At 47.9% G+C, this 22349-nt stretch overlaps 2 protein-coding genes across 3 annotated transcripts; both read right to left on the bottom strand.

The window, feature by feature from the left end:
• Positions 1–201: 201 nt before the first annotated feature.
• Positions 202–6242, bottom strand: PPP4C (protein phosphatase 4 catalytic subunit). Its single transcript, XM_082194256.1, has 9 exons — positions 6093–6242; positions 4395–4500; positions 4234–4285; positions 3388–3438; positions 3189–3290; positions 2893–3066; positions 2477–2603; positions 1444–1633; positions 202–1265 (listed from the first exon to the last, which is right to left on the bottom strand). Exons 2-9 carry the CDS (start codon positions 4490–4492, stop codon positions 1136–1138), a joined length of 924 nt encoding a protein of 307 aa, XP_082050382.1. The 5' UTR covers positions 4493–4500; positions 6093–6242; the 3' UTR covers positions 202–1135.
• Positions 6243–8857: 2615 nt separating this feature from the next.
• On the bottom strand, positions 8858–22334 carry ALDOA (aldolase, fructose-bisphosphate A). 2 transcript variants are annotated; one of them, XM_082196807.1, is made up of 9 exons: positions 22310–22334; positions 13751–13876; positions 13427–13638; positions 12250–12304; positions 11967–12127; positions 11100–11183; positions 10779–10953; positions 9928–10127; positions 8858–9303 (listed from the first exon to the last, which is right to left on the bottom strand). In XM_082196807.1, exons 2-9 carry the CDS (start codon positions 13860–13862, stop codon positions 9208–9210), a joined length of 1095 nt encoding a protein of 364 aa, XP_082052933.1. In that variant the 5' UTR covers positions 13863–13876; positions 22310–22334; the 3' UTR covers positions 8858–9207. The 2 variants fall into 2 exon arrangements, with proteins under 2 accessions (XP_082052933.1, XP_082052932.1); XM_082196806.1 differs by lacking the exon at positions 22310–22334 and adding an exon at positions 19641–19800.
• Positions 22335–22349: the final 15 nt, after the last annotated feature.

Genomic DNA, 22349 nt, shown 5'->3' with positions numbered 1-22349 from the left:
ACACGCCCCATTGGTCAAATTAACTAGCGTGATATGGTCCCAGTCTCCCCACTCAAGGAGGAGCGGCAGGGAGGGGGATAAACAGGATATAGATTTGCCAATAATACATTTAATAAATCCACCACAAAAAAAATTTAAATGGATTTCATAAAGCATTTGCATCCTCCAGTGACCAGAAAGTCTACTTTATTTTAATTATTATTATTTTTTTGCAAAGTCTGGCAAAAAGGTGGGGACAGTTTAACCTTCCAGTGGCCAATAAATGTTTGAGGAAAGTGGGAATGAGATATGGCGGCACACAGAGGAACCACTTCCCAGTCTATGTTCATCTATTCCATGTAGCTCAAGCAGACTATACACCGAAGTGCGAAGAAACCACCGTTCTAGGTCTTCCAGCAACCAGACACAGCAAGGTTTGAAGCACTTCCTATTCTCTGCTTAAATGCTATGGAATGGCACCAAAACCGGAGTTCAAAGATCAGCTGACCAAAAAGTAAAAATATTTTTGTTTAAAAAAAAAAAGAGTTAAACTAGGAAGCACCTAAGTGACGCAGAAGCAGAGAACTAGTCCAGAGACCGCATCCTCCTAACAGTTGCAGATATTCTTTGGTCACTGGTTTCCTCTTTATTTCCAAGTCCAGTTCTCTCCATCTGATACATCCTCTATAAATAATTTCCAGTCGCACTGCAGATGAGCTAGAGAACTAGGCTGGGAGGCTGTCAGCTGCGCCCCTAGAAAACCATAGAACTCTGAAGATCTACAGCTTCTCTCCATTTCTGGGTTGACCTTTCCCCCCCGTTTCGCCTGGAGTGATCCGAGATCAACAGAGTTCTAGGTTTTTCAATGACCAGAGGTCCCAAAAATGTGTTTCAGGCGGAGAATAAAAATTAGGGCAGCCCTGAAGAGACTATAAAGCGACTGGCTGGAATTCAGTAGTGTGGAAAAAGATGGCCAATTCAGTCTAAGAGGTCCAGAACTGAGGGTTTATTGGGCAAGGGGAATGGAGTGGGGCGGGGGGGGGGGAGAGAGAAGAGACCTGAACCCTGCCAAACTTCAAAGAGGCTGCCCACCCCAGCCAGGACAAGAAAAACAGAAGCCGCACGAGGGGAGGGTGGGGGGAGATGGAAGAAGCATTCACAGGAAGTAGTCCGCAACAGGCTTCTTAGACGGGATGCCTCGAGTTTCTTGGGGGGCAGCTTCAAAGATAATAAATTCCTTCTGAAGGTGTTCATCCAGTTCCAGGATGGCTGCCACATTCCCACAGCTGTGTGCAGAGCAGAGGAGAAGGGTCACAATGGGATGCCTCCAGTTTCATCAATGCCACCCTTCCACACAGACTGACCCTGCAATCCCTCCTATATGCCACACAGCTCAAACGGTACACAGTGCTAGGCTTGCCATATCTGCCCGCTATTCCACACCCGTCCCTTCTGTCTCCTCACCGGTAGCAGTAGTTGGGAGCTGACCACACAGTAAGAACTGTTTCGTTGAAGTGCCACTTGTACCCCTCCATGACCAGCTGATGTGCTCGACAGATCATGTCAATGTCATTCGCCGCGTTGAATTGCGCCACCACGTCGCTGCCGAATAAGTAGCCAGCACCTCGTGGGCTCACCCCCCAGCCTGTGGTATCTGCAAAGGACAGAAAAGCTGGGCTTACGACACAAAGGAAACAAAGTACCAGGCATGATCGACTAGGGGAAAGGGCAGCTGCTCTTGATGAACTTATAGAACAAAGCTGATCAGCAATTGGCCAAGAGGTAGGATTTCATCTAAAGCCCTCGCCCCACCCAGCTTGGGCTGCTCCACGTCCATTTTTACCAGTCAACCCCTTTTATAAAAAGAACTAGAGTGAGATGAAACGATGGGGGCAGAAAATACCTGATCTTCTTTAGAACAAAGACTCAAAGGTTCTTGTTTTAGAGATTTTTGGAATACTGCACTAAGCAGTAAAAGAAATAGAAGCTTTAAAACAAAAACAAATAAACAAATATTCCTTTAGCTGACTGTGCAGTTTATCGGGCATTAAACCCACAGAGGCTATAGCATCCTCTGCCTTCCAATAAGTGAGACCCTATTCATTCCCTTACAACATAAAGAACTAAAAACACAGGACAGATTCATTAAATAAGTTCCACAGAGTGCTCAGAACTCCATCGTATCAATTGTGATCTCTCTTTAGCAGCTTGTACAGAAGTACAAGGTCAGATCAAAGTTGCTGGGGACCTCTTGGTAACAGACTCCGCCTCTTTCGGTTTCAGTGCAATTTAAGCCAGAATTAAAGGCTCAACGCTCTTCTACTTGGGCTACACGGCTCTTCCTGGTACGCTCTACTCGTAATACTGTTTAACCTATTAAACTTTTCCTGGAACAAATACTATTACCATCTTAACCAGATGCAACACGCAAAGATTCCTTTCTCCTTCATGCATGGCACACACACACAAAACCACCCCACTCCATGCACAAATATACCTTCAGGGTCAGACCAAAGAAGATCACACATGGGACCATCATGAGGAACCTCCTGTTTGCGATCTATCGTTCGAATCTGGTCCAGTGTCTGGATGGATGGGGACAGACCACCATGGACACAGAAAATCTGCAACAGAAAAGGAATGTGTGCATTTGGAAAGCTGCCTGTAGAAGTTCTAGGGCCAAACAGCACCTCCCTGCCCACCACATTAAAACTCATGCTGTTGTCTTCCCACTTCAGTCTAACTGTTGCACTCTATTCTCACACCAGAAAACCTAAGTGTTCTTTTAGGCTGTAAGGCCCTTGCCACAGGAACAGGGCCTCTAGGACTCTGGAAAGCCCTGCACACAGTGATGGGGTGCACACACTCTTTCTCAAATGCTCCTACCATCATAAACACACACAGCATGCTTACCTTGCCATCAATGATAGCAGAGAGGCTGAGGTAGTCAAAGATCTCAGTGCAGTAGCGCCAAACGGTGACAGAGCCGTATTTCCTCAGGCACTCATCGTAAAAGCCATATACCTGGGTGATCTGTCTGCTCTCATGGTTGCCACGGATCAGGGTGATCCTGTCAGGGTACCGGACCTGTAAGAGAAAACAACCAAACCGGCATAGACCACAGACATGGAAATGTTATATAACCCAGAATTCCCAGCATCTCTGTTCAGGTAGAACAAGGAAAGCATCCTTGGAGTCATGATCCTAACCTTGAGCGCCAGCAGTAGCAAGAATGTTTCAACACTGTAGAAGCCACGGTCGACAAAGTCACCCATGAAGAGATAGTTGGTCTCAGGCACATCACCACCCACCTGCAGGAGAGAAAGAAAGGGCATGTAAATATATTGTCCCAGGAGAGCTTGAAAGCTGAAACTGGGCACTGGAATTGGATGGCTGAGCAGTACTCACCCTGAAGAGCTCTTTAAGGTCATAGAACTGGCCATGGATATCCCCACAAACCTGGAAAGAATATGGAACTCTTTAATGTTCTCAAGGTGGCTATTACTACTACTATCATACCTGGTCCAGTGTATCTGAAAGACCAAGGCCCTTCTCTCTGCCCACCAGTAAGAGCTAGATAGGCAGGGGCATGGCATTTTGGTGATAGGAAAACATTCTTGAAACTACAACCCCAGGGAAATATGTGTTCCCTCTGTCATTCCTCTTATTCAAAAGAACTTTGGAACTTTCAGAAGAATCCAGGTGCTGTGTTTTGATATTCTTTTTCTTCTGTTACTGTTCATTCATTAAGGCAAGAGAGGAGAACCTTGTTCACATTCCACTGTTGGCCTGTGTCCAGTTTCTGCCTGCTAGGAGGGAATGAGGCCAAAGGCAGAAATGGATGGAGAAACAGCTGTGACTTGTACCTCTTATACAAGACTACATTCCAGTCAGGCAAAACTCAAGAGGTTTGTACACCTACGCAGGCACACACCAAATTTCCATCCAGGAAAGAGACATGATTACATTTCAAGCACATGTTCCAATTGAGGCAAAAACACACGAGGATATTACACAGTAACATGGCATATGGAATAGTTCTGAGGCCAGATAGTGTCCTGGAAAGTCACCTTTGGCCTGCTTCAAAGGATGTTTTTTTAAAAAATAAATCAGCAGCATGCTTCAATTTCTTATTTGTAAAACGCCTTGTGACAGCAATTTTTTTAAAGGATAAAATAAAAAGTTCAGGTGTTATTGCTGCCAGCATTTGAGTCCCCAAACACTGATGAACATTCGCTAAAAAACAAGACTCACTGTTACTGGGGAATCTACTCTCTGGACGTTGCTTTCTTCCACCAAGATCTCTCTGCAGAGAAAGAAAAGGAAATGAGTTTCACACAGACACTCTACACCGTAATTGGCTGCATTTTACAGTCTTAGAACAGGTATTCTTATAGATGTCAGGCAACACTCACCTGGCCTTGGCACAGAGGGCTTTGACCTCGCTCTCCTTGATGAGCTCACAGCGCCGCAACTGCTCAATCTGACGATCAAGGTCACTGATTTCGGCCATCTTGCCCCCTTGTAGGAATAGAATTGCAGTCAACTTTTTTTAAAAAATTAACATTTAACATCAAGGCATACACCTTTGATGACAATGGGTGGAAAGAATCGAGCACATACACCCAGAAAATATTTCCATCAAAAAAGGATGAGAGTAAAAGTCAAATAACAGCTCCTCAGCTCTATATTGTTTCCTACTATTATAGGAAGAATCACAAGGAATATTAGTAAGGGAGAGACTTATAATCTACATCAGCTTTCCCCAAGCTGGTGCTCTCCAAATTTTGCTGGACTATAATTTCTATTGGTCAAGCTGGCTGGGGCTGATAGGAGACCAAAACATCTGGACGACACCAGGTTAGGGGAGGCTGATCTATATAGTAAACCCCTTATACTATCCTGAAGCACCTGTAAAGAAACACTGGGAGAAACTTCACACACTGTAACAAAACAAAAACAAATAAGAAAGTGAATTAAACCCAAGCTGGATTATATTTATATACTGTATGTGTATTACTAAAAAGTGCTGGAAGGGACTATGCCTTCAGACCCTCTGATAATATGAAGTTGTTGGTATCAGAGGCATTCTCTTTCAAGCTTCTCCAAAGATTTGTGCAAACCGTGCCTCATACACTGAAAAGGCAATACAGTATACATTTGGAAGGCAGTAAAATAAAATGCATTGTTATAAAAACAATGATCATTGTTCTACACACTTCTGTTATCTGAGGGGAGAGGGTGGTGAAATCTTTATGTTGCGTCCCAGGACTTCTTTTCAACACCAACAGAGTGAGCAGATTATCTCCTAGGAAAAAGTTCCCACCTTTTCCATCTTTCTTATCCAACAGTAACGAGAAGGTGCCTCCACCCAACCATCTCATTCAAAAAGCTCACCTCACTATCTGATCTCTTTGCCCAATGATACCCAGAACTTTTTAAGATAAGGAATGATGAGTCACATCAAAGGAGAGAGCACAGCATGACCAACTACCTCCTGTTACCATGACAATGCCACCCTATAGGTCTCTAAGATCTTCCCATCATGGCACCCATCTTTGCTTCTCTGCCCCCCTCACGCTTCTAAATGAGCCCATATCCCCTGAACTCGCCATTAAAAGGGCAAAGGGAAATTTGCATATAACGAAATCAAGCAAGTTAATAAAACCTACTCAGCCAGCTGCTACTTGCTGTATTCCCTCGCACCCTCAGAAGGGCCACCTTCCACCCCACGCCCATCCCTTTCCAAAACGCCCTCCTTTCGGGGGAAAAACATAAAACACCTCACTCCACGAAGTTGGACACCCCCAAGACAGGGCGACGCCTGCCCCCTCCATGAGCCTGAGGGGAGAGAAGCCCCTCTTTTTCCCTCCTCCTCCTCCTCATGGGCCCCACCAGTCCCGCTCCCCCAGGAAGCTCTGGCCGTCTCGCTTGTGAAAAGCGCCCAGAGCCTCCCTCCAGGTGACAACTCTCCCCTCTTCCCCCTCCCGACCCCACGGGCTGCTGTCTCTATGGCAACCAACTTTCCCCGGCGCCCCCGCCCGCGGCCAGGAGCCAAAGGAAAGGACGCCTCCCCCTCCCCCCCGCGGACGCCCCACCTCCCGGGCGCCTACCTGGGGTCCCGGTAGCGGCGGCGGCGACGGTGGCGGCTGCTCCGCGGCTCCCTCCGGCTCCCGGGCCCGGCCCCTCCCCCTCTCTCTTTCCGGCTCTCCCACCAACTACTGGGCGCTGGACGTCACTTCCGCTTCCTTCTAGGACCAAGAACGGGCGCAGGTGAGGCGGGGCTTCTCTCCGCTATCCCTTTGAAGGGGCGGGACCTTGACTCATCGGATGTGACGAAAAAGGGCGGGGCGGGGCGGAAAAAGTATGCCGGCCATGCTGGGGTTTAAAAGGCGCCGCTGACACTCCGCCGGAAGTGACGGAAATCGTGGGGGGGGAAACCTTTTTATTTTATTTTATGAATATATACCGCCCTATACCCGGAGGTCTCAGGGCGTTCACAAAAAAAATCAAAATATATAAAATCAAAATAAGAACAATAACCCAATAACACCCCCAATTACTATTTAATTGACGCGCATCCCTTTTAAATATGAACATTGTATTAGTTAGACAGCACTTCACAAGGTGTTTGCACGTAGCTAAGGGGGTCGAGAACGAAAGCGTGGCTGGAGGCCACCTTATGGGACTTCAGGTTCTGCTCGACTACAGCCCCCGTCATTCGTCGCCGTCGGCCTTGCCGGTTGGGGCTGATGGGAGTTGGAGTCCAAAAGGTCTCTCTGTGTCTCTGTATCTTGGAGGCAGAAGGATGTAGGTCTGGAACTGGCCTAGTATCACGGGCGGAAGCTGCTGGAGGGACGGAGGGAGGGTGCCTCCTGAAATGGAGGCGAGGATGCGTCTCCTGATTTTCTGAGGGCGCGCCTTGGAGGAGCTCAGTTGAAGGGTGTGATGAGCCATGCGGGGGCGGGTGGGAGATTTTAAAGTGCCCCCACCCCCAAAACGGAATGATTTGCAACCCTACCGGCCACCAATGCTGTTATGTTGCAGGAAAGAGCTCCGTCTGAAGCCCCTGGGGTGTGAGTTAGCAGAGTCGAAACAAGGCAGGCAGCGCTGCGTTCCGTGGATCCAGAGGGTTTCAGCCGAAGGGACGGAGCTATGGCTTTAAGGGGGCTGCTTAGTCCTCGAGCTTTGATATACGTACAACCCCCGAAATTCGCATAATTATTTTTCTGCTCTATATTTTCTGTGTCCCTCGCGTACTGTCCTAATCCAGCCAAACACTGGACCAGCATATATATTTGGAGAAAATCAAATCCACTTGTGCAGAAGTTAATTGTTATTCTGGCTGAATCCAGAGATTTGTCCGCACCTTCCATCCCTTAGCACTTGTGCTTTGAGACAATTGAGCATTTTCCTAGCTGAATGGGAAATAAGACACCACCACCCTGTCAAAGGATGTAGTCCATGATACCAAAATAGCCATTTCCCACACTTGGGAAATGATAGCTTCCCTCATTGTGCTAAGTTTGATCTGTGATATACTACAAGACCACACAAAAGCCTGATTTGTTCCTTTACTGAGGATGGTCCAAGCTGATGACTCTCCCTTTGTTCTATATCCAACACTTTTCAAAACCTAGAGATACTGGGTTGGGGGTTGTTAGCACACCCAACTGAGCTTATGGTCAAGCCACTAAAAAAGATAAGACATTTTATCAATCCTGTTTCACTTAAAGACTATCCTATCCATTTCCCCCTCCATTTGATTGCAAATTGGGCTGTGTTCTATGTAGTACAACTAAAAGCATTGCAGTACTGTATACCCATATTTTCAAGTTCCTTTTGCATGCGATATTCCTATTCTATAGGCCTCTAGCCAATCTGCTGCAATGGAATTACCAGGTTAATATGCTTGGTATTTCTCAAAGCAAAATATCTTCTATAATCCACACTTCCCAAAGATTACAGGAATAATTAGCAGTAATCTAAATAGCATTCAGATAATTCCACCTCTACGTCCCATATTAATTCCTCAAACTATCCATGATCAGAAACAATTTTCTGTACAGTACAGTGAATAAAAACTGATGTGGCTTCTTCTAAGAAAAGCTAACCAGCAAAGTCCTTGATGCTACTTCCCAGGATCTACAGTCTTCACCACTATTTCGCTCAACACTTTTCTGGGGGAAATGGAGACACACACTTTGAGAGCTAGGTCATTTAAGTGGAAGAAGCATAGCTGAACAGCTATATAGAAGAGATTCAGGCCCCTGGCTTCTAAGACTCTCAAAAAGAAGGGAAAGGTGGTGGGGGGGGAACGCAATCTGCCACTCAACATCGTGCTCTCCAGATGTTTTGGACAAATACTCTCCATCAACCCTGGCCAGCATGGTCAGTGGTCAGGGAGGGTAGGGCTATCAATGGCTACTAACGAACTATAATCTGCCTCAATGGTTGGAGGCAGAAAATGCTTCTAAATACCACTTGCTGGAAACCACAGGAGGGAAGAGTGCGCTTGTGCTCTGGGGTCATAGAATCATAGAGTCATAGAATCATAGAGTTGGAAGAGACCACAAGGGCCATCGAGTCCAACCCCCTGCCAAGCAGTTTCCCACAGGTATCTGGGTGGCCACTGAGAACAGGACGTTGGATTAGATGGGCCACTGGCCTGAACCAGCTTCTTATGTCCTTACGATAGGAGGGGCAGTCCACAACCTATTGAAGGCACTGCATTCATTGGCTATCCCTGGAGTAAACAACAATGAGCAAAACAGGACATAAGCCCAGTGCAGCTCCTTGTACGTCTTTTGGTATGGTGTGCATGAAACTTTCCATCTAGAACTCTGCGGGGGAAAGAAAGAACAACAGAGACCCTGGCAATGTTTAAATAGATTCTCTTTTATTTCTAGAAGTCCGCGAGTCAGGCGTCGTCCCAGCTCCGGAGACATTTCGGTGTTATGGCCACGGACCAGGAGTGTCGTCGGTCACCAGAAGGAAAAGCGGGACATCACACACACACACACAAGGCATACAGAGGTGGCGGTGGGGAGGTGAATCAAGGAGAAGGAAGAAGCCAAGGCTTCTGGGTTCTTTCAAGGCAAGGCAAAGATGTCCACCTTTCCCTGCTATAGAAGCTGGCAGAGAGGAAGCAGGGCAGGGCAAGAAACAGAACAAGAGACACCACAGGCACAATGTTAACAACAAAAGAGCGCAGCCAGGCCTCTGATTTTAATAAGCGTGATTGGAGACAAAGAGGGACTCGCTGGCAGCGGCTCCGCCTTTTCCAGATGGAACATATTTGCCCTGGCAGGCAAGGCTGTTGGCCTGTGTAAAACAAGAGGGGGGAGTGAGAAGAGACGTTGGAACTGCTTTCCTCTTTAAAAAGAAAAGCTACACTTCGCACATCCTCCTTATTAGGATCACAGCCACAACATAAATTAGGCCCCTTTTCCTGACACACAAAACTCCTGTCCCCTACCAGGAGGAAACATCAAGGAGTCCTGATTCCCAGCGTCACTTTACCCGTAACTTTGACAATTGCAACCCCCTGCCACCTCGCCCATAGCCCTACCTTTTGCCACCAAAAGGTTGGGCAAACAGAACCTGGGAACCCTGACTCTCAATGCAATGTGTGACCAGTTAATTTGTTTATTTTTCAGAGACACACCTTAGACCCCTTCCCGTTCCCCACCAATGTTGCTTTTTGTTTTTCTGCTTTTTGCACCCAACCAGCTTGGTTGCATTTGATCCTCTTACTAATACTACATGTCTTCCTAAAGCCCTTTTGAGTGCCTCTGTCAAAGGGCAGCTTTTGGGGAGATGATCGCTGCACATACCCAACCCCTGAGCACCTTAAAGGAGTTGCTGCTGTGCAGTGGCTACCCAGCCCCTTGCCCTGACCTGCTAGATCCCACTCCCCAGGGCGACCGGGGCCCCAGCAATACGTACCAAAGCGCGCTTGATGTATTCTTCCTGAGCATTCTTGAGGTTCTCTTTCTTGCCACTCCAGGCCTTGAGGGCAGAAGCTTGCAGGGCACGGCCATAGGAGAAGGTCAGGGCCCATGGCTTGTGCAGGGGGCAGTTGTTGATGGCATTCAGGTTGATGGTGGCCTCTTCCTCACTCTGGCCACCAGACAGGAAAGTGATACCTGCGGCAAGACAATACAGTTAGCAGCTGGTAAGGAAGGAAGGGGTTAATATCTGAGAAATGCAGAATTGAAGGGGGAGGGGGGAGAAGAAGAGTTTGATTGCAGAAAACGTTAGAAATAGAGGGTATTTATTATATCCACACACACACACCCCAGTTCTGCCTCCTGAATCACCACTTGTCCCTTCACACAAAAAAATGGGTTTGTCTAGCACATCTTTTTCAAAAATTTGGTGGGGTGGGACAATGTCCCAAGTACAGGAAGCTCTCCAGGCAAAAGCTAAAGGAGTTTCCTTGAACAAATACAGTGGTACCTCCGGTTGTGGACAGGATCCATTCCGGAGCTCCGGTCGGATCCCGAGGTTTCCGCAGCCGGAGGGACCGCTTCTGTGCATGTAGCAAAAACCCAGAAATATGCTTCCAGGTTTGCCGCTTACGTATCCTGAAGTTTACGTAACCGGAGGTACGATTGTAATACACTATGGTGGCAACTCTGTAGCCGTTAGAATGATAGCTCCACTATTGAACAGATACCAGCAGCCGTCCTGTAGGAATGGGCTCTGTATATTACTGCAGTGTAAATTGTTGAGGGCTGCCACATATTTTTTGTGGGGCAGGAAGGAACAGGTGCTTCTGGGTCCCGTTCGCTTACCAGTAACTGCTGGGGGCACAGTGCGGCGCAGGGCGGTGACGGTTGCCATGGCAATTTCCTCATTGGTGTATTTCTGGGTGCAAGCGTGGCCAGCGGTCACCATGTTTGGCTTGAGCAGGGTCCCCTCCAGGTAGATGTGGTGGTCGCTCAGGGCTTTGTACACGGCAGCCAGAACCTAGGCATGGCAGAAGGAGCAGGAGGTCAGTGCTGGGAAGTTCTTCCGAGATCCTTCTCCTTTCCTTCCATAGCATGAGGGGGGGGGCAAAAGCCAGCCCACACCAACTTGCGTCAATCAAGCGCCTCCCTCCACATCCACCTCACCTTTTCAGTCACATACTGGCAGCGCTTGAGGTCATGGTCACCGTCAGGGAGGATTTCGGGTTCCACAATGGGGACAATTCCGTTCTGGAGTTGAGAGACAGGGGAGATGGACAGTTACGATCCCACAGAAAAAAAAAGAGCTAAATCAAAACACAGTAAGAATTCCAAGTTGCAAGAAGGACACTTAATCACATGCCTAATCTAGTTAGATGCATCTTATGCTCTAACTGAGGGCTCCACCTAGATGTTTCAGCAGCTACCGAGTATGTTCAATTCCTTCCTAGTTCAAGTACATCAGAGCTGGAAATTCCACCCAGGAGGGGAAGCCACATGTCTAACCTACCAAATTCCTTGCTGCCCTCTTGTAGCAGCAGATGGGTACTGCAGTTGCAGAAGACTGCCTCCACCCATTTGCAAAATAAGGGCACTGCATGTCCTTGGGAAATTTCCCAGAGCGGTATTTGGCAAAGAGGACGAAACTGCCATTTCGACACTACCATCTTGAGATGCGCTCTGACTGCCAAGCTGCAAGGCAGATTCAAAGAGCTGTCCTACGGAGTCAGACCACTGCTCCATCCATTTGTTTATTTGGTGTACTTCCATCCCACCCGCCATCTAACGACCTCAGGGTTGGTTACAAATCCCTTTTTAAAATATATAAACAGCGATACAGAGCAGATAAAACAATCCTAATGCCAACCGTCCGGTCAGTCATAAAACAATCCATGAGCTGCACATAACCTGATGACTCAACCTTCTTCCAGCATCCAAAATACGGAAAACAAGTGGGTCTTTCTAGAAACTGCTTAGTGCTTAAGTAGATGTTGATGAATGCCCCCTTTTCCCTCAATGCCTGCTGGCACTCACCGCCTGGCAGATGCTGGCGTAGCGAGCCAGCACATTGGCATTCTCAATGATGGCCAGGTGGGATGGGGTGGTTGGAGTGATCTTCAAGACGCAGCGCCACTTGGCAAAGTCAGCGCCATCCTTCTTGTACTGGGCACAGCGTTCAGACAAGCCATCCAGACCTGCACAGGTAAAAGGGGGGTTAAGGGCGGATGCCGTCGAACCCAGCTGCTTCTCCTAGCTCCAGGCTAGATTGACTTCCCTTCACAACTCCCCCTACCAACACACAGAGATCTAGACTCACCCTGGGTAGTAGTCTCTCCATTAGTCCCAGCAAGAGGCACAACACCTTTGTCAACCTGCAGGGAGGAAAGCGAGGCAGAGAAGTCTGTTAAGCCTGTGGCTTGCTTTGTGGCATGTTTCTTTCCACTAAGCTAAACATCTTGTCCTATCAAGTCATTCATCCAGAAACAAACAACATAAATAATGGCTCCTGCTCATCGACTTGCTAGCCCAACTCAATAGTCTGTAGGCCATATGTAAGTTGTTTAGCACATAAATGGACCAAGATTTTTGTTTGCTTAGTGAATAGGTAACTGGGATTCAAAATATCTGGCTGTGATTTGGAGGGAAGGAGGCAACAGAGAAATCCAGATGACCCTGTGGTCTCCAATGTTTTCATCCCCTTAAGATTAGTTCCCATCTAAGCATATCCACATTTATGCAGTAGGACTGCAGTGTTAATAGTCTGTCTTCTTGAGGCAAGAGAGGTAGCAGTGCCCAAGGTGGCTTTCTCTGTGCTGCCAGCCCCATATGTGGAAAACTCTGCCCCATGAGCTTAGACAGTCTCCCTCTGTCTCCATTCCAGTGACTGAAAACATTCCTTTTTAAACAAGCTTTTCCCTATTGCTGCTTAGTGCATTGATCGCAAGTGCCGTGATGAAGTTCTTTGTGTGATTTTGGCTGCTGTTCTTAGTTTGGTAATTAGTGTTCATGGCCAGTCCACTCTTTTCCTTTCGTATTTGTAAACTACTCTGAGCAAGGAAGGGGAAAGCACCACTATACATTTTCTAAATAAATAAACCATCAGGCAGACTTTTTTTTTTTTTAATGAATAATTTTCTATTGCTTACAACTGCCCCTCTCACACACAGGAGAGAAAGCCTCTTCTAAAATGATGTCTCTTGTGATATGTGGAGAGGTTATCTAATTTTAAAGAGAATAGGAATTTTCTTTAAGGTTTGCTCAGATGCTAGCTCAATCAGTTAACAAGCCCTTCTGTAAACAGATTTTTTAAAAAGTGGGTAGTGCCTTCAAGTCGGAGCATTTTTCCCTGCATTGTGGTGCTGTTGTTTTTGCAAGGTCATGCAGCCTTCAAGGTCGTGCGTCACTAGAATACTGGAACTGGCCTACCTCCCAGGGCACCAAACATGGTGGGCTCAGGCATTTCAGACTTATCCCTTGCCACCCACGTTGCTTACCTTGATGCCAACAACGCCGCCCTTGTCCTTAATGACCTGGGTGAACTGGCGGCCATCATCGGCTTTCTGGTACATGGTCTCATGGAAGAGGATGACTCCACCAATGCAAGGGTTGACCCGGTCATCAGCGGTGAAGAGCAGCTGCCTGTAGAAGCGACGGTTTTCTTCGGTGTTCTCGGCGCCGATGGACTGCAGGCGCTTGGCAATGCTGCCTAAGAGAGGATGAAGCAAACAGTTGTTACGTTAAAACGGAGGCTGTGCAGCCCTTTTTTGATTCCACATTCCTGGCTCGTCCTCCCCACCCAGCAGCTCTCTGTCCCTTACCGGTGGATTCATCAGCAGCAAGGATGCCTTTGCCCTTTGCCACAATGCGGTGGGCAATGTCCGACAGCTCCTTCTTCTGCTCAGGTGTCAAGGCTGGGTATTGGTGAGGCATCTTGAATGGCTAAACTGGAGAAGGCAAAGAAGTGTTAATACAAGCCTGGCAACGCGGTCTCCTCTTTTCTGCCTGCTCAGTCCTGTTTCTGAAGGAGACACCCACAACAAGGACTTTCGTGTCTGTACAGAGACTGGCCAGGAGGGCGGGAGAGAATTCTGCTCCTCCCTGTTGCTATGGAAATCGGAGGATTCCCACTAAGGTCAAAGGGGATGCCCAGATTAAAGCCTTATTTGAAAGAAGCAGCAAAGGCTCCAGCAGGTGATGGCTAGCAGATACCAAGGACATTTCAAGGACAGAGGAAATAGCCGTTTACCCTGTTCCTCAAGAGAACCCCAGTTCTCACCCCAGTTTTTTAGACTCCTCGCCATGCTCTGAGCTTCCCCCCTGATATTAGCTATCCCAATCAGCTGCAGCACCTTTGCAATGCGAGTCCAATTGCAGGGGGGCAAAACTGGAAAGTATTAGGAAAGGATCGAGGAATATTTACGCTTACTTTAGTTTTTTTTTGGGGGGGGGCTGTCCTGTTTTCTTTTCCCCCTCTGCAACAGTTGTACATTAAGCTTCACCACGTGATTTCAAATGCTGCGTTTCTTCCCCCACCGGGACTTCCTCCTCCCTTCCCCCACTCCACCCCACGTTTTACCGTCTCCATCTTATCTATCTCCAAGTCTGATCCCCATATTATATAAACCTCCGCGGCGGCGGCGGCGAAAGAATATCCGCAACTGCTCCTGCGGCCATTCCTTATTTTTTCTTTACCACCCCCCCCCCCCGAAATCCTAATCTGTAAAGAGGAAGGGTTCTCCTTGGAGGAATGCGTGCGTAAGAAAATTGGGGGGGGGGGGTCAAACCTGCCTTCTTCCTTAGTAGCAGCAAACAGGAGCCGGGATGGGCGCGAGCAAAGTGAAGCGTTCGAATCGAATGCTCAAAAGAAGCTCCGCGTTCCAGGATCGAACGTCATGTAACAGGGCAAGGCGGAAAAGGGTGTGAAATTGACTCATTGAGGAGGGGGGGGAGGGAGGAGACTTAAAGGGCCCAAGCTCTCCCACCCCCTAATAGCGGCGAAGGTATTTATTTAAATATAAGGAAACGGAGATAAGTGTGGACGAACTCTGCTCCACTCGACTGAGTCCTACGCGTGGAAATAAGAGATTTAATTCCCGTGGCCGACCGTGCTGCAGAATCCCAGCGTGTGCTTAGGAGCAAAATCACGTTTTCATATTTGCGATTAGATTAGAAACCTCCATACGCTAGGCGCATTCACTGCATAGCCTAAAAGGGCACACGCACTTTTTAACCTGCTCGTTTAAAGAGCACGAAGAGATAAAATGTTGTTGAGGACCGAGGGCGTTTCCCCATCTTCCTGGGAGATGGGAAGGGAAGCCAAATCGGGCTCCATAGGTCTTTCCCCCCTTTGCATCCTCTCCCAGACTCTAGTTTCAGCGATGACCTTTCAAGGGGACACCTGATCCCCGCTCCTCCAGCTCCTCTGTCCTTTTCTGAAGGACACGCTGCTATTTCTGGATCCCCTCACCCCCATGAGTGTTGGGCTTTAGCTGCGGAAAAGAGAGAGAGGCCTGGGCATGGGACTGATTGTGCAAGAGAGAGAATCGGAGTGGGAGCGATAAGATGGAACCGGTGGCATCGCAGAAAGGAATTTTCACAAGCGAAAGGGCAGCTTCTATAACGGGGAAAGGCTGCAAGCCTAAGCACATTTGCAAGGGAGTAGGACTCGTTTGAAAGGACAAATCTTCGCTGCCTGTAGCCACAGGCCACTGCAAAACGTTGCCTTTAAATCCAGGATAAAGGATTACAGTACTAAAAGATCAGAGGCAACAACAGCTGATGGTGAAGATTCTGAACTCCCCATAAAAGCTCCAGGGTCAAAACTGGTGGCTTTATCAGTATAGGGGCAACAGAGATTTCTTTGACAAGACCAAGCATCTGGGTTCTGGAGTTGTGATCCTGTCTGTTCTTTCTTGGCCTACAAGCTGTGCATTGGGGTAAAGATGTCATAGGTGGCTAACTGAGATTGGGGGCAGGGAGGAAGAATTGTAATACTGACTCAAAACCTGGCCACCGAAACAGTCCAGCTGTCCAATAGTTTTTTAAAAAAACAAAACATATAAACCCAAAATTATCTGAACCACTTTGAATTCTGCCCAGAGCTTAACCCAATTCAGGGTACCTTCCCAGAACCCGATTTCATTCTTCTTAGTCTTGTAAAGTCATAAATAGGGGTGCATCAGAGCAAGCACAGAATGCCTTTTGCTCAAGACTACAATGGGATGAGCCTCAACCTTTTGTGGTGTTAGAAGCCAAACATTCGTCCCATCTGACATTCTCTGGCGCCAACTTCATTGCAATTTAGAGAGCCAGATAAGGAGGTTCCTTTGGCATCTGTCTTGTAAGATTTTAGGCACCAGGCAGATACATTGCAGTTTTCCCAAGCATTTGGATCTTGCTGTGGCTTGATTTTTGGCCTGTTCATGGTGTCCACATTTTGGGATGGGCAGGTGTTGTTTTTCTGTTACTGATTGCTGGTGGATATAAACTTTTAGTACCGTGTAGCTTTGGGCTATTTTATGTCATCTTTGCATTTTAAACTTGCTATCAGTTGCTTTGAGACCTCTTTTCTTGTAAAAAGGGGAGGAATAAATTTAATAAAATATGCTAATTGCAATTTAAAGTGCCACTGATCCATGTTTTAAGGACAACAGTGCATTTCGGCTTGTTTGTTTCAGTTGTAGGGCAGATTTCCCTGTGCAATTACTGCACTTGTAATGAACCAGGAGAGATTCAATAACCCAGAGAAAAAAGCTGGGCGCTTATGCACATCCAAGATGTGGGCTGGGGTGGAAAACTGGGCTGCTGTCGGTTTTTTTGCACTGAGCAAGGAACTGCCAGGGGAGCACCGTGGGTTATATAACACCCCAGCTGCTGGGAAGTGAGAGGCAGCTGCTGTTTGATTGATGAGAGGAGCGAAAAGGCCAGGCACCTGTGGGGTCGGTATAACATGGGAATGCTGCAAACCCCCCCCCCGCCGCCGCCCCTTTGCCTTGGCCCCCCAATCCGAAGTCCAGAACCTTCTTCTTAGTCCCGGTCAGAATCCAAACTGGGCTTCTCTTGGGATGATTACGGTAATAGCTGAGTCACTGGTCTCTGTGCAGGAAAGCACGTAGCAGGCGGCAGGGGGTACGAGAGAGGCGCCCCTCCCCCTCCCCCCATTCGGACCTGACTGGCGACTATAAACAGGGTTGGCTGATTGGGAGCTTCCCTGCCGGGACTGAACGTACGCGCGGCTTGAACGACAGAAAGGTCACCATCCGTTCAGATCCCTCTTCCTCCTGCGCCGATTTCTCGATCCCCACACTTTTCCAGTAAGGTTGCCTCCTGACCTCTTCCCCCTCCCTGAGGAGAACGTCCCTGTCTCTTTTTAAAAAGCATATCTCCATTACTCTTTTTTTTTTACGTTTCCAAAACGCACAGTCATACCGAGCAGTTAATCAACAAAGTGATTTACACCGGAAGCTGCCCGGCCTTTTTAATTAAATAGCAGGTCAGGCACCCATTCAACAGGTGAAGCGTTTCCCGGATTTCTCCACCTCATGCACTGCCTTAAAGGGTACAACAGAGAGAGGAGGTGGCAGAGGGGGAGGGATGCCTACCCGCAGCAGTTAAGACTGTTTGCTCCACCTCTGCAGGGCCAGTAAGACCAACCCCTTCTCACCACAACTAACACACAGCCACTCGCCCCCTATAAAGTTTCTGCAGTCTTAGATCAGCCAGCCTTTAAACGACAATGCAGTCGAACAGCTGCTCATCCACAACGCCAAAATGACCAAGCCCCGAAATGCTAACAGGAGGAGGAGTCTAGGCTCCAGGAAGAAGGTGGCGAAGGCTCCCTGTCTCTTTGAAACGGTTGCTGAATGGCAATAGATGTTCGCTGTTGGCTGTTTTAATGAACGGTATGGATGGTAAGCCGCTTTGAGAGACGACTCAATACAGAAGCCTTTTGAATAATAATCAATACTGCCACCGCACTTCCAGTGCAGAAGTGTAGGGGGTGAAGCTTTCCCCCTCTTCGTCTTCATGCTGAAGAAAGTTTAGCCTACTAAAATTTCTGCTCCGCCAGCAACTGTTAAGGGCATTATAGCTCTGCCTTCCCCATCTCAAATATCAAAGAGCCTCGCTGCAGATTTATTGTGACAGCTTTCGTGGACTTAAATCCATTTCCTCTGAAGGATGGTGTGGACTCTTGTCCACAAAAGCTTATGCTACAATAAATTTGTTAAGTCTTCGGGGTGCCATAAGACTATTAATTGTTTTTTTTCTTCTGCAACACACTGATTAACCCAGCTACCCACCTCTGGAAGCCCTTGCTCCCCAAAGAGGTGGCTGTAGAGGGGAGGAGAGCAACAATGGAAGGAGCTTGACGGCATGCCCCCAGGCCCTTCACAACAAATAAGCAAAAGCAAAGCAGATCCTTCCACGAAAGGCCTGCAACCCCCATTTTTTAAATGTTGCTGGATTGCTAGTTGACAAACAGTAACCCATTTAGCACCCCCATTGATCTACCATACGCACCCTGTCCAGACCACCTTATGTGGAAGAGGGCTTTCACAAGTAATGTTCAGAATAACCGCAGTGTGGACAAGGGTATCCTTTTCATGCAGGATAGAAAGCAGCAGGCGGGACTTTTAAATCCAAGTACACATTCCATTCAATGTAGGCTTTACATCTGAGTTACAGATGCAGGGATTGCACGACCTGATTGAAAGCGTCATTTGGAAGAAAAGAAAAGAAAGCTGCCTTAGATAAGACAGAGATGGAAGCTGGTTAAGGAGGAGCAAAGAATAAGCCAAGGAGCAATGGAGGTCCAGGCAAAGTGAGGCCACAGGCTTGCTTACAAGACAAATACTGGAAGGTACAACACACACACACCCAAACCCTGGAGCGGTGGATTGGGCAAGCACCAGGGACAGAAGGATTGAGACAGACACACACACACATACTTTCTGTTCCTGTGTCCCAGATACCATGGGATTATGTGAGCGATACTTCCTCAAACAATCAGCAACTGTGCAAGGCTTTTGCAAGTCATTGCAGCATTCAAAGGAAACAGCCGTGTTAGATAATATAGCTGGAGTCCCTTTGGTCTTACATGGAGTAACTGGATGTATGAAAACAAGATTCAAGGTTTAGGGAGGCCCCATCAATTATGCAATAAAAAATGATAAAGGGGGTGATGGGAAGAGAACAGAGACAGGATTTAAAAGGAGGGAAGTTCAGACACAGACAGGCTCGTTGTTGCTTTTTTTTCCCTTTTAAAGGAGAAATCTACTGTTTGTAAACTCAGAACAGGCAGAAGGATACGCCCTTGAGACAACATCCACCAATAGCATGCCTTGTCATTCACAGAGATGGAATAATAGAATTGCAGAGTTGGAAGGGACCCTGAGGATCATCTAGTCCAACCCTCTGCAGTGCAGAAATATGCACTTGTCCCATTTAGGGATCAAACCTGCAACCTTGGCGTTATCAGCACCACACTGCAACTAACTGAGCTATTAGTTGTTTCCTGCTAAGGCCGCTCACTGCACCCCTACTGAGCCCCACATCCTTTCTCCCTGGAAATCTTCCCACAATCTCATGCAGGCAGCATCTGGGACCCTTTCCTAGCAGCGCGACCATCCAGATTTGCCTCTTCTCGACAGCCCCTTCTCCTGCCCACCCCTCCACAGCCCCCTCCTTTCCCTCCCATCTCCCAGGTACCGTGGGTGTAGCGGGGGTTCTGGCAAGACACGACGGCTCCGTTGGGTGCTGGGTGACTGGCAGAGGCAAAACCGGGGGCCGGGCTGTATAAGAAGGGAGCCGGAGCAGGAGGGAGGGGCCGCGCTAACCTTCTCCCCGACCCCTGGCCTTTCGCAGGGCAGCCTAAATATAGGCCTTGGGGTCTGGGAATGTGAAACACGAGGCCTCTGACATTCCCTGCAGAGCAAGGAACAGCAAGGGTGTCACGGGGCCCGGGGCTGAGAGACCTGTGCGATGCCCCCTCCCCCAGTGTGGCTCAGTCCCAACCAAGCAACCATCCCCACACATGCACGCTATCCTTCTCGCTGCCGGAAAGCCCAGTTTCGAACCACTTCCCTGCAGCCCTGCACTGGCGGTGGTGCAGACTGCAAGCAACCCCTAGGATTCAGAATATATTTTGGCCATCTGCCTCAACCCGTGAGCTGTATCCAGCCCCCTCCTCCCTTTCCCGAGGAGAAGGCCAAAGGAGCCAACTTCCACCCTCCATCTTGGGTGATTTCCCCCCCCCCCAATTTTCTCCTGCTACTGGCTTGCATTTTAAAGCTTCTGTTGGGTTTCCCATTTCTGCCCCTACCCCAGGACCTTAAGTCTCCCAGCGCCATCTGCTGCCCCCCTGCAGGAACAACAACTCGATACCAAAAGGGGTTTGTTTTTCTTTTTTAAAAAAAACGAGAGGTATATGCAACTCGCTGTTTAAGTTGCAGAAAGATGGCACGATCCATTTCAGAGCAGGACCTGAGGAGATGGCAGACTCTTGTTTGCTGGAAATATTTTAAGAGTGGGGCTTGCAGCCATCAGTTGGGGGTGCATCCTGCATTAACACACCCTGCACTGAGTTGTGTAGGGGGCTATTGTTGACCTCTAGGGTCCCTTCCCACAGTATGATTCTAGGATTGTGAAATCTTTTTAAAAGCAATGAGTGTGGTGGACCAACTCAGCTAAAGAAAGTGGATTCCTGATATTTAGGGCCTGGGGAGGAAACAAGCCTTAAGATTATTTAAGGGACATGTCAGGCTCTTCAAGTCTACAGTCAGAGCTACACAACCAGTTAGAACTGGGAATTCTCACACAAACCCCACTGGCAAGAGCCCGTTTTTCTAGCAGATGTCTCGCTGCTATGAAGTGGACAGAAGTTACATCTTCCCAAATTCATCAGATGATGAAGGGGGCGGGGGAAGGCTGTCTCATTTTACATTATATAAGCACTGCCTCAGGGTGAGGTGCAGAGCAAGTGTCAACACAACTAGATGCTTCCTCATGGGCGGGTGAATTTGGCCGCTACAGGACTTTTGGAACTTCAGCCAAGTCCTGCAAGGAAGAGTTGACATTGCCCTGGCCTGTTTAGCAGAGAGAATACCCAGGCCAGACCTTTTTACAGGGAGACACAATAGTTGCCTAGGGCAGGGCTCAAACCAATGGGTACAAGTAGCAGATTGCAGCTAAAATCTCAGGGGAAGTTTCCTTAATGGTAGGAGCTGTTTGATAGTGGAATGGACTGGGGAGTTTTGGAAGCTGAGGCTGGACATCCAAATGTCAAGGATGCTGAGGTTGCATCCTGCATTTTCAGATCGCGTCCTGAGCAAGATCCTGCTCTTGAGCTAAATCACCAACAGTGATGATGGCACTATGATTCTAACATTTCCCTGCCACCTAGAAAGAATAATTTCCATCTAGAGATCAACATGGGTTAAGATGTCCGTGGATCACAGAGGGATTTTGGGGGAAGTAATGACAAAAGCATGACTACAAATCAACAAGATGACTTTTCACCTTATATCAAGGGGTTGTGTATGTACAAATGTAATTTGTGTATGGTGTGCCACACAAATCGTGCCTCTAAATCAGTCTTTCCCTGCGTTGGTGCCACCTAGATGGTTTGGACTACAGCTCCATCAAGCTGCCTGGGACTGACGGGAGTTCTTCCTTATTGCATTTACAAGCCACTTTTTTATCCAAGGAGCTTAAGGGGGTGTATGTGGCTCTCCCCTTGTGAGGTAGGTTAGGCAGAAAGGCAGTGACTGGGCCAAGCTTACCCAGTGAGCTTCCTGAGCCAAATGGGCATTTGAACCCTGGCCTCCTAAGTCCTAGTCTGACACTGTACCCACTTCACCACACTGGCTCTCTCCAAAGTACTCCCTAGGACAGACACTGCTTAGCTTCCGAGATCACATACTATTTGGTGTTTTAAGGGGTCTGGAGTGTTATGTACTGAAGTTCTCACCCTGGGCCAGCAGGGGATACTGTAGATAGTTATGCAAATAAGGGATCGAAAGTGACATTCAGTGATTGGATAGTTTTAGAAAATTGTTACAGTTACGTTGTACTGGAGCTCTATATAAGCAAGCTGACTGAACCCTTCAGTTCAGTTCTGTTCTGGCCTGTGAATAAACAAGAGCTGTTTGAAGAATTGCTGTGTCGTCTGATATGTTCACCCACAACTTAACATGGAGGACACGAGGTTGGGGAAGCCTGCTCTAAATTCTATAACATACTGAATTTTGAAATTCTGAATATGCCAATGATGTTAAAAGAAGGGAGCAGCTGGGACTGTATCAAGAAGAGGTACAAGCAGGGCAACCGGCTCCAGTAAATAGGTATATAAACTTGGGGTGGGGGGGGGAATACTGTACCTAGTAAGCAGGAACCATTGGCAGGCATGGAGAGAGACTT

Source organism: Podarcis vaucheri (assembly GCF_965113315.1).
Source record: "Podarcis vaucheri genome assembly, chromosome: 13".
NCBI lineage: Eukaryota > Metazoa > Chordata > Lepidosauria > Squamata > Lacertidae > Podarcis > Podarcis vaucheri.
The sequence above is the reverse complement of the archived record's forward strand: the minus strand, read 5'-3'. Positions and strand labels throughout refer to the sequence as shown.

What these genes read in the sequence shown, in the direction of transcription:
- PPP4C (XM_082194256.1), bottom strand. Translation starts at nt 4,492, where the DNA reads ATGGCCGAAATCAGTGACCTTGATCGTCAGATTGAGCAGTTGCGGCGC. An exon ending in TGCTACTGCTGGCGCTCAAG is followed by an intron (nt 3,067 to 3,188) that starts GTTAGGATCATG and finishes TTTCTCTTACAG; the next exon opens with GTCCGGTACCCTGACAGGAT. An exon ending in TCTTTGGTCTGACCCTGAAG is followed by an intron (nt 1,634 to 2,476) that starts GTATATTTGTGC and finishes TGTCCTTTGCAG; the next exon opens with ATACCACAGGCTGGGGGGTG.
- ALDOA (XM_082196807.1), bottom strand. Translation starts at nt 13,862, where the DNA reads ATGCCTCACCAATACCCAGCCTTGACACCTGAGCAGAAGAAGGAGCTG. An exon ending in TGCTGCTGATGAATCCACCG is followed by an intron (nt 13,639 to 13,750) that starts GTAAGGGACAGA and finishes ATCCTCTCTTAG; the next exon opens with GCAGCATTGCCAAGCGCCTG. An exon ending in AATACATCAAGCGCGCTTTG is followed by an intron (nt 9,304 to 9,927) that starts GTACGTATTGCT and finishes TGTTTTACACAG; the next exon opens with GCCAACAGCCTTGCCTGCCA.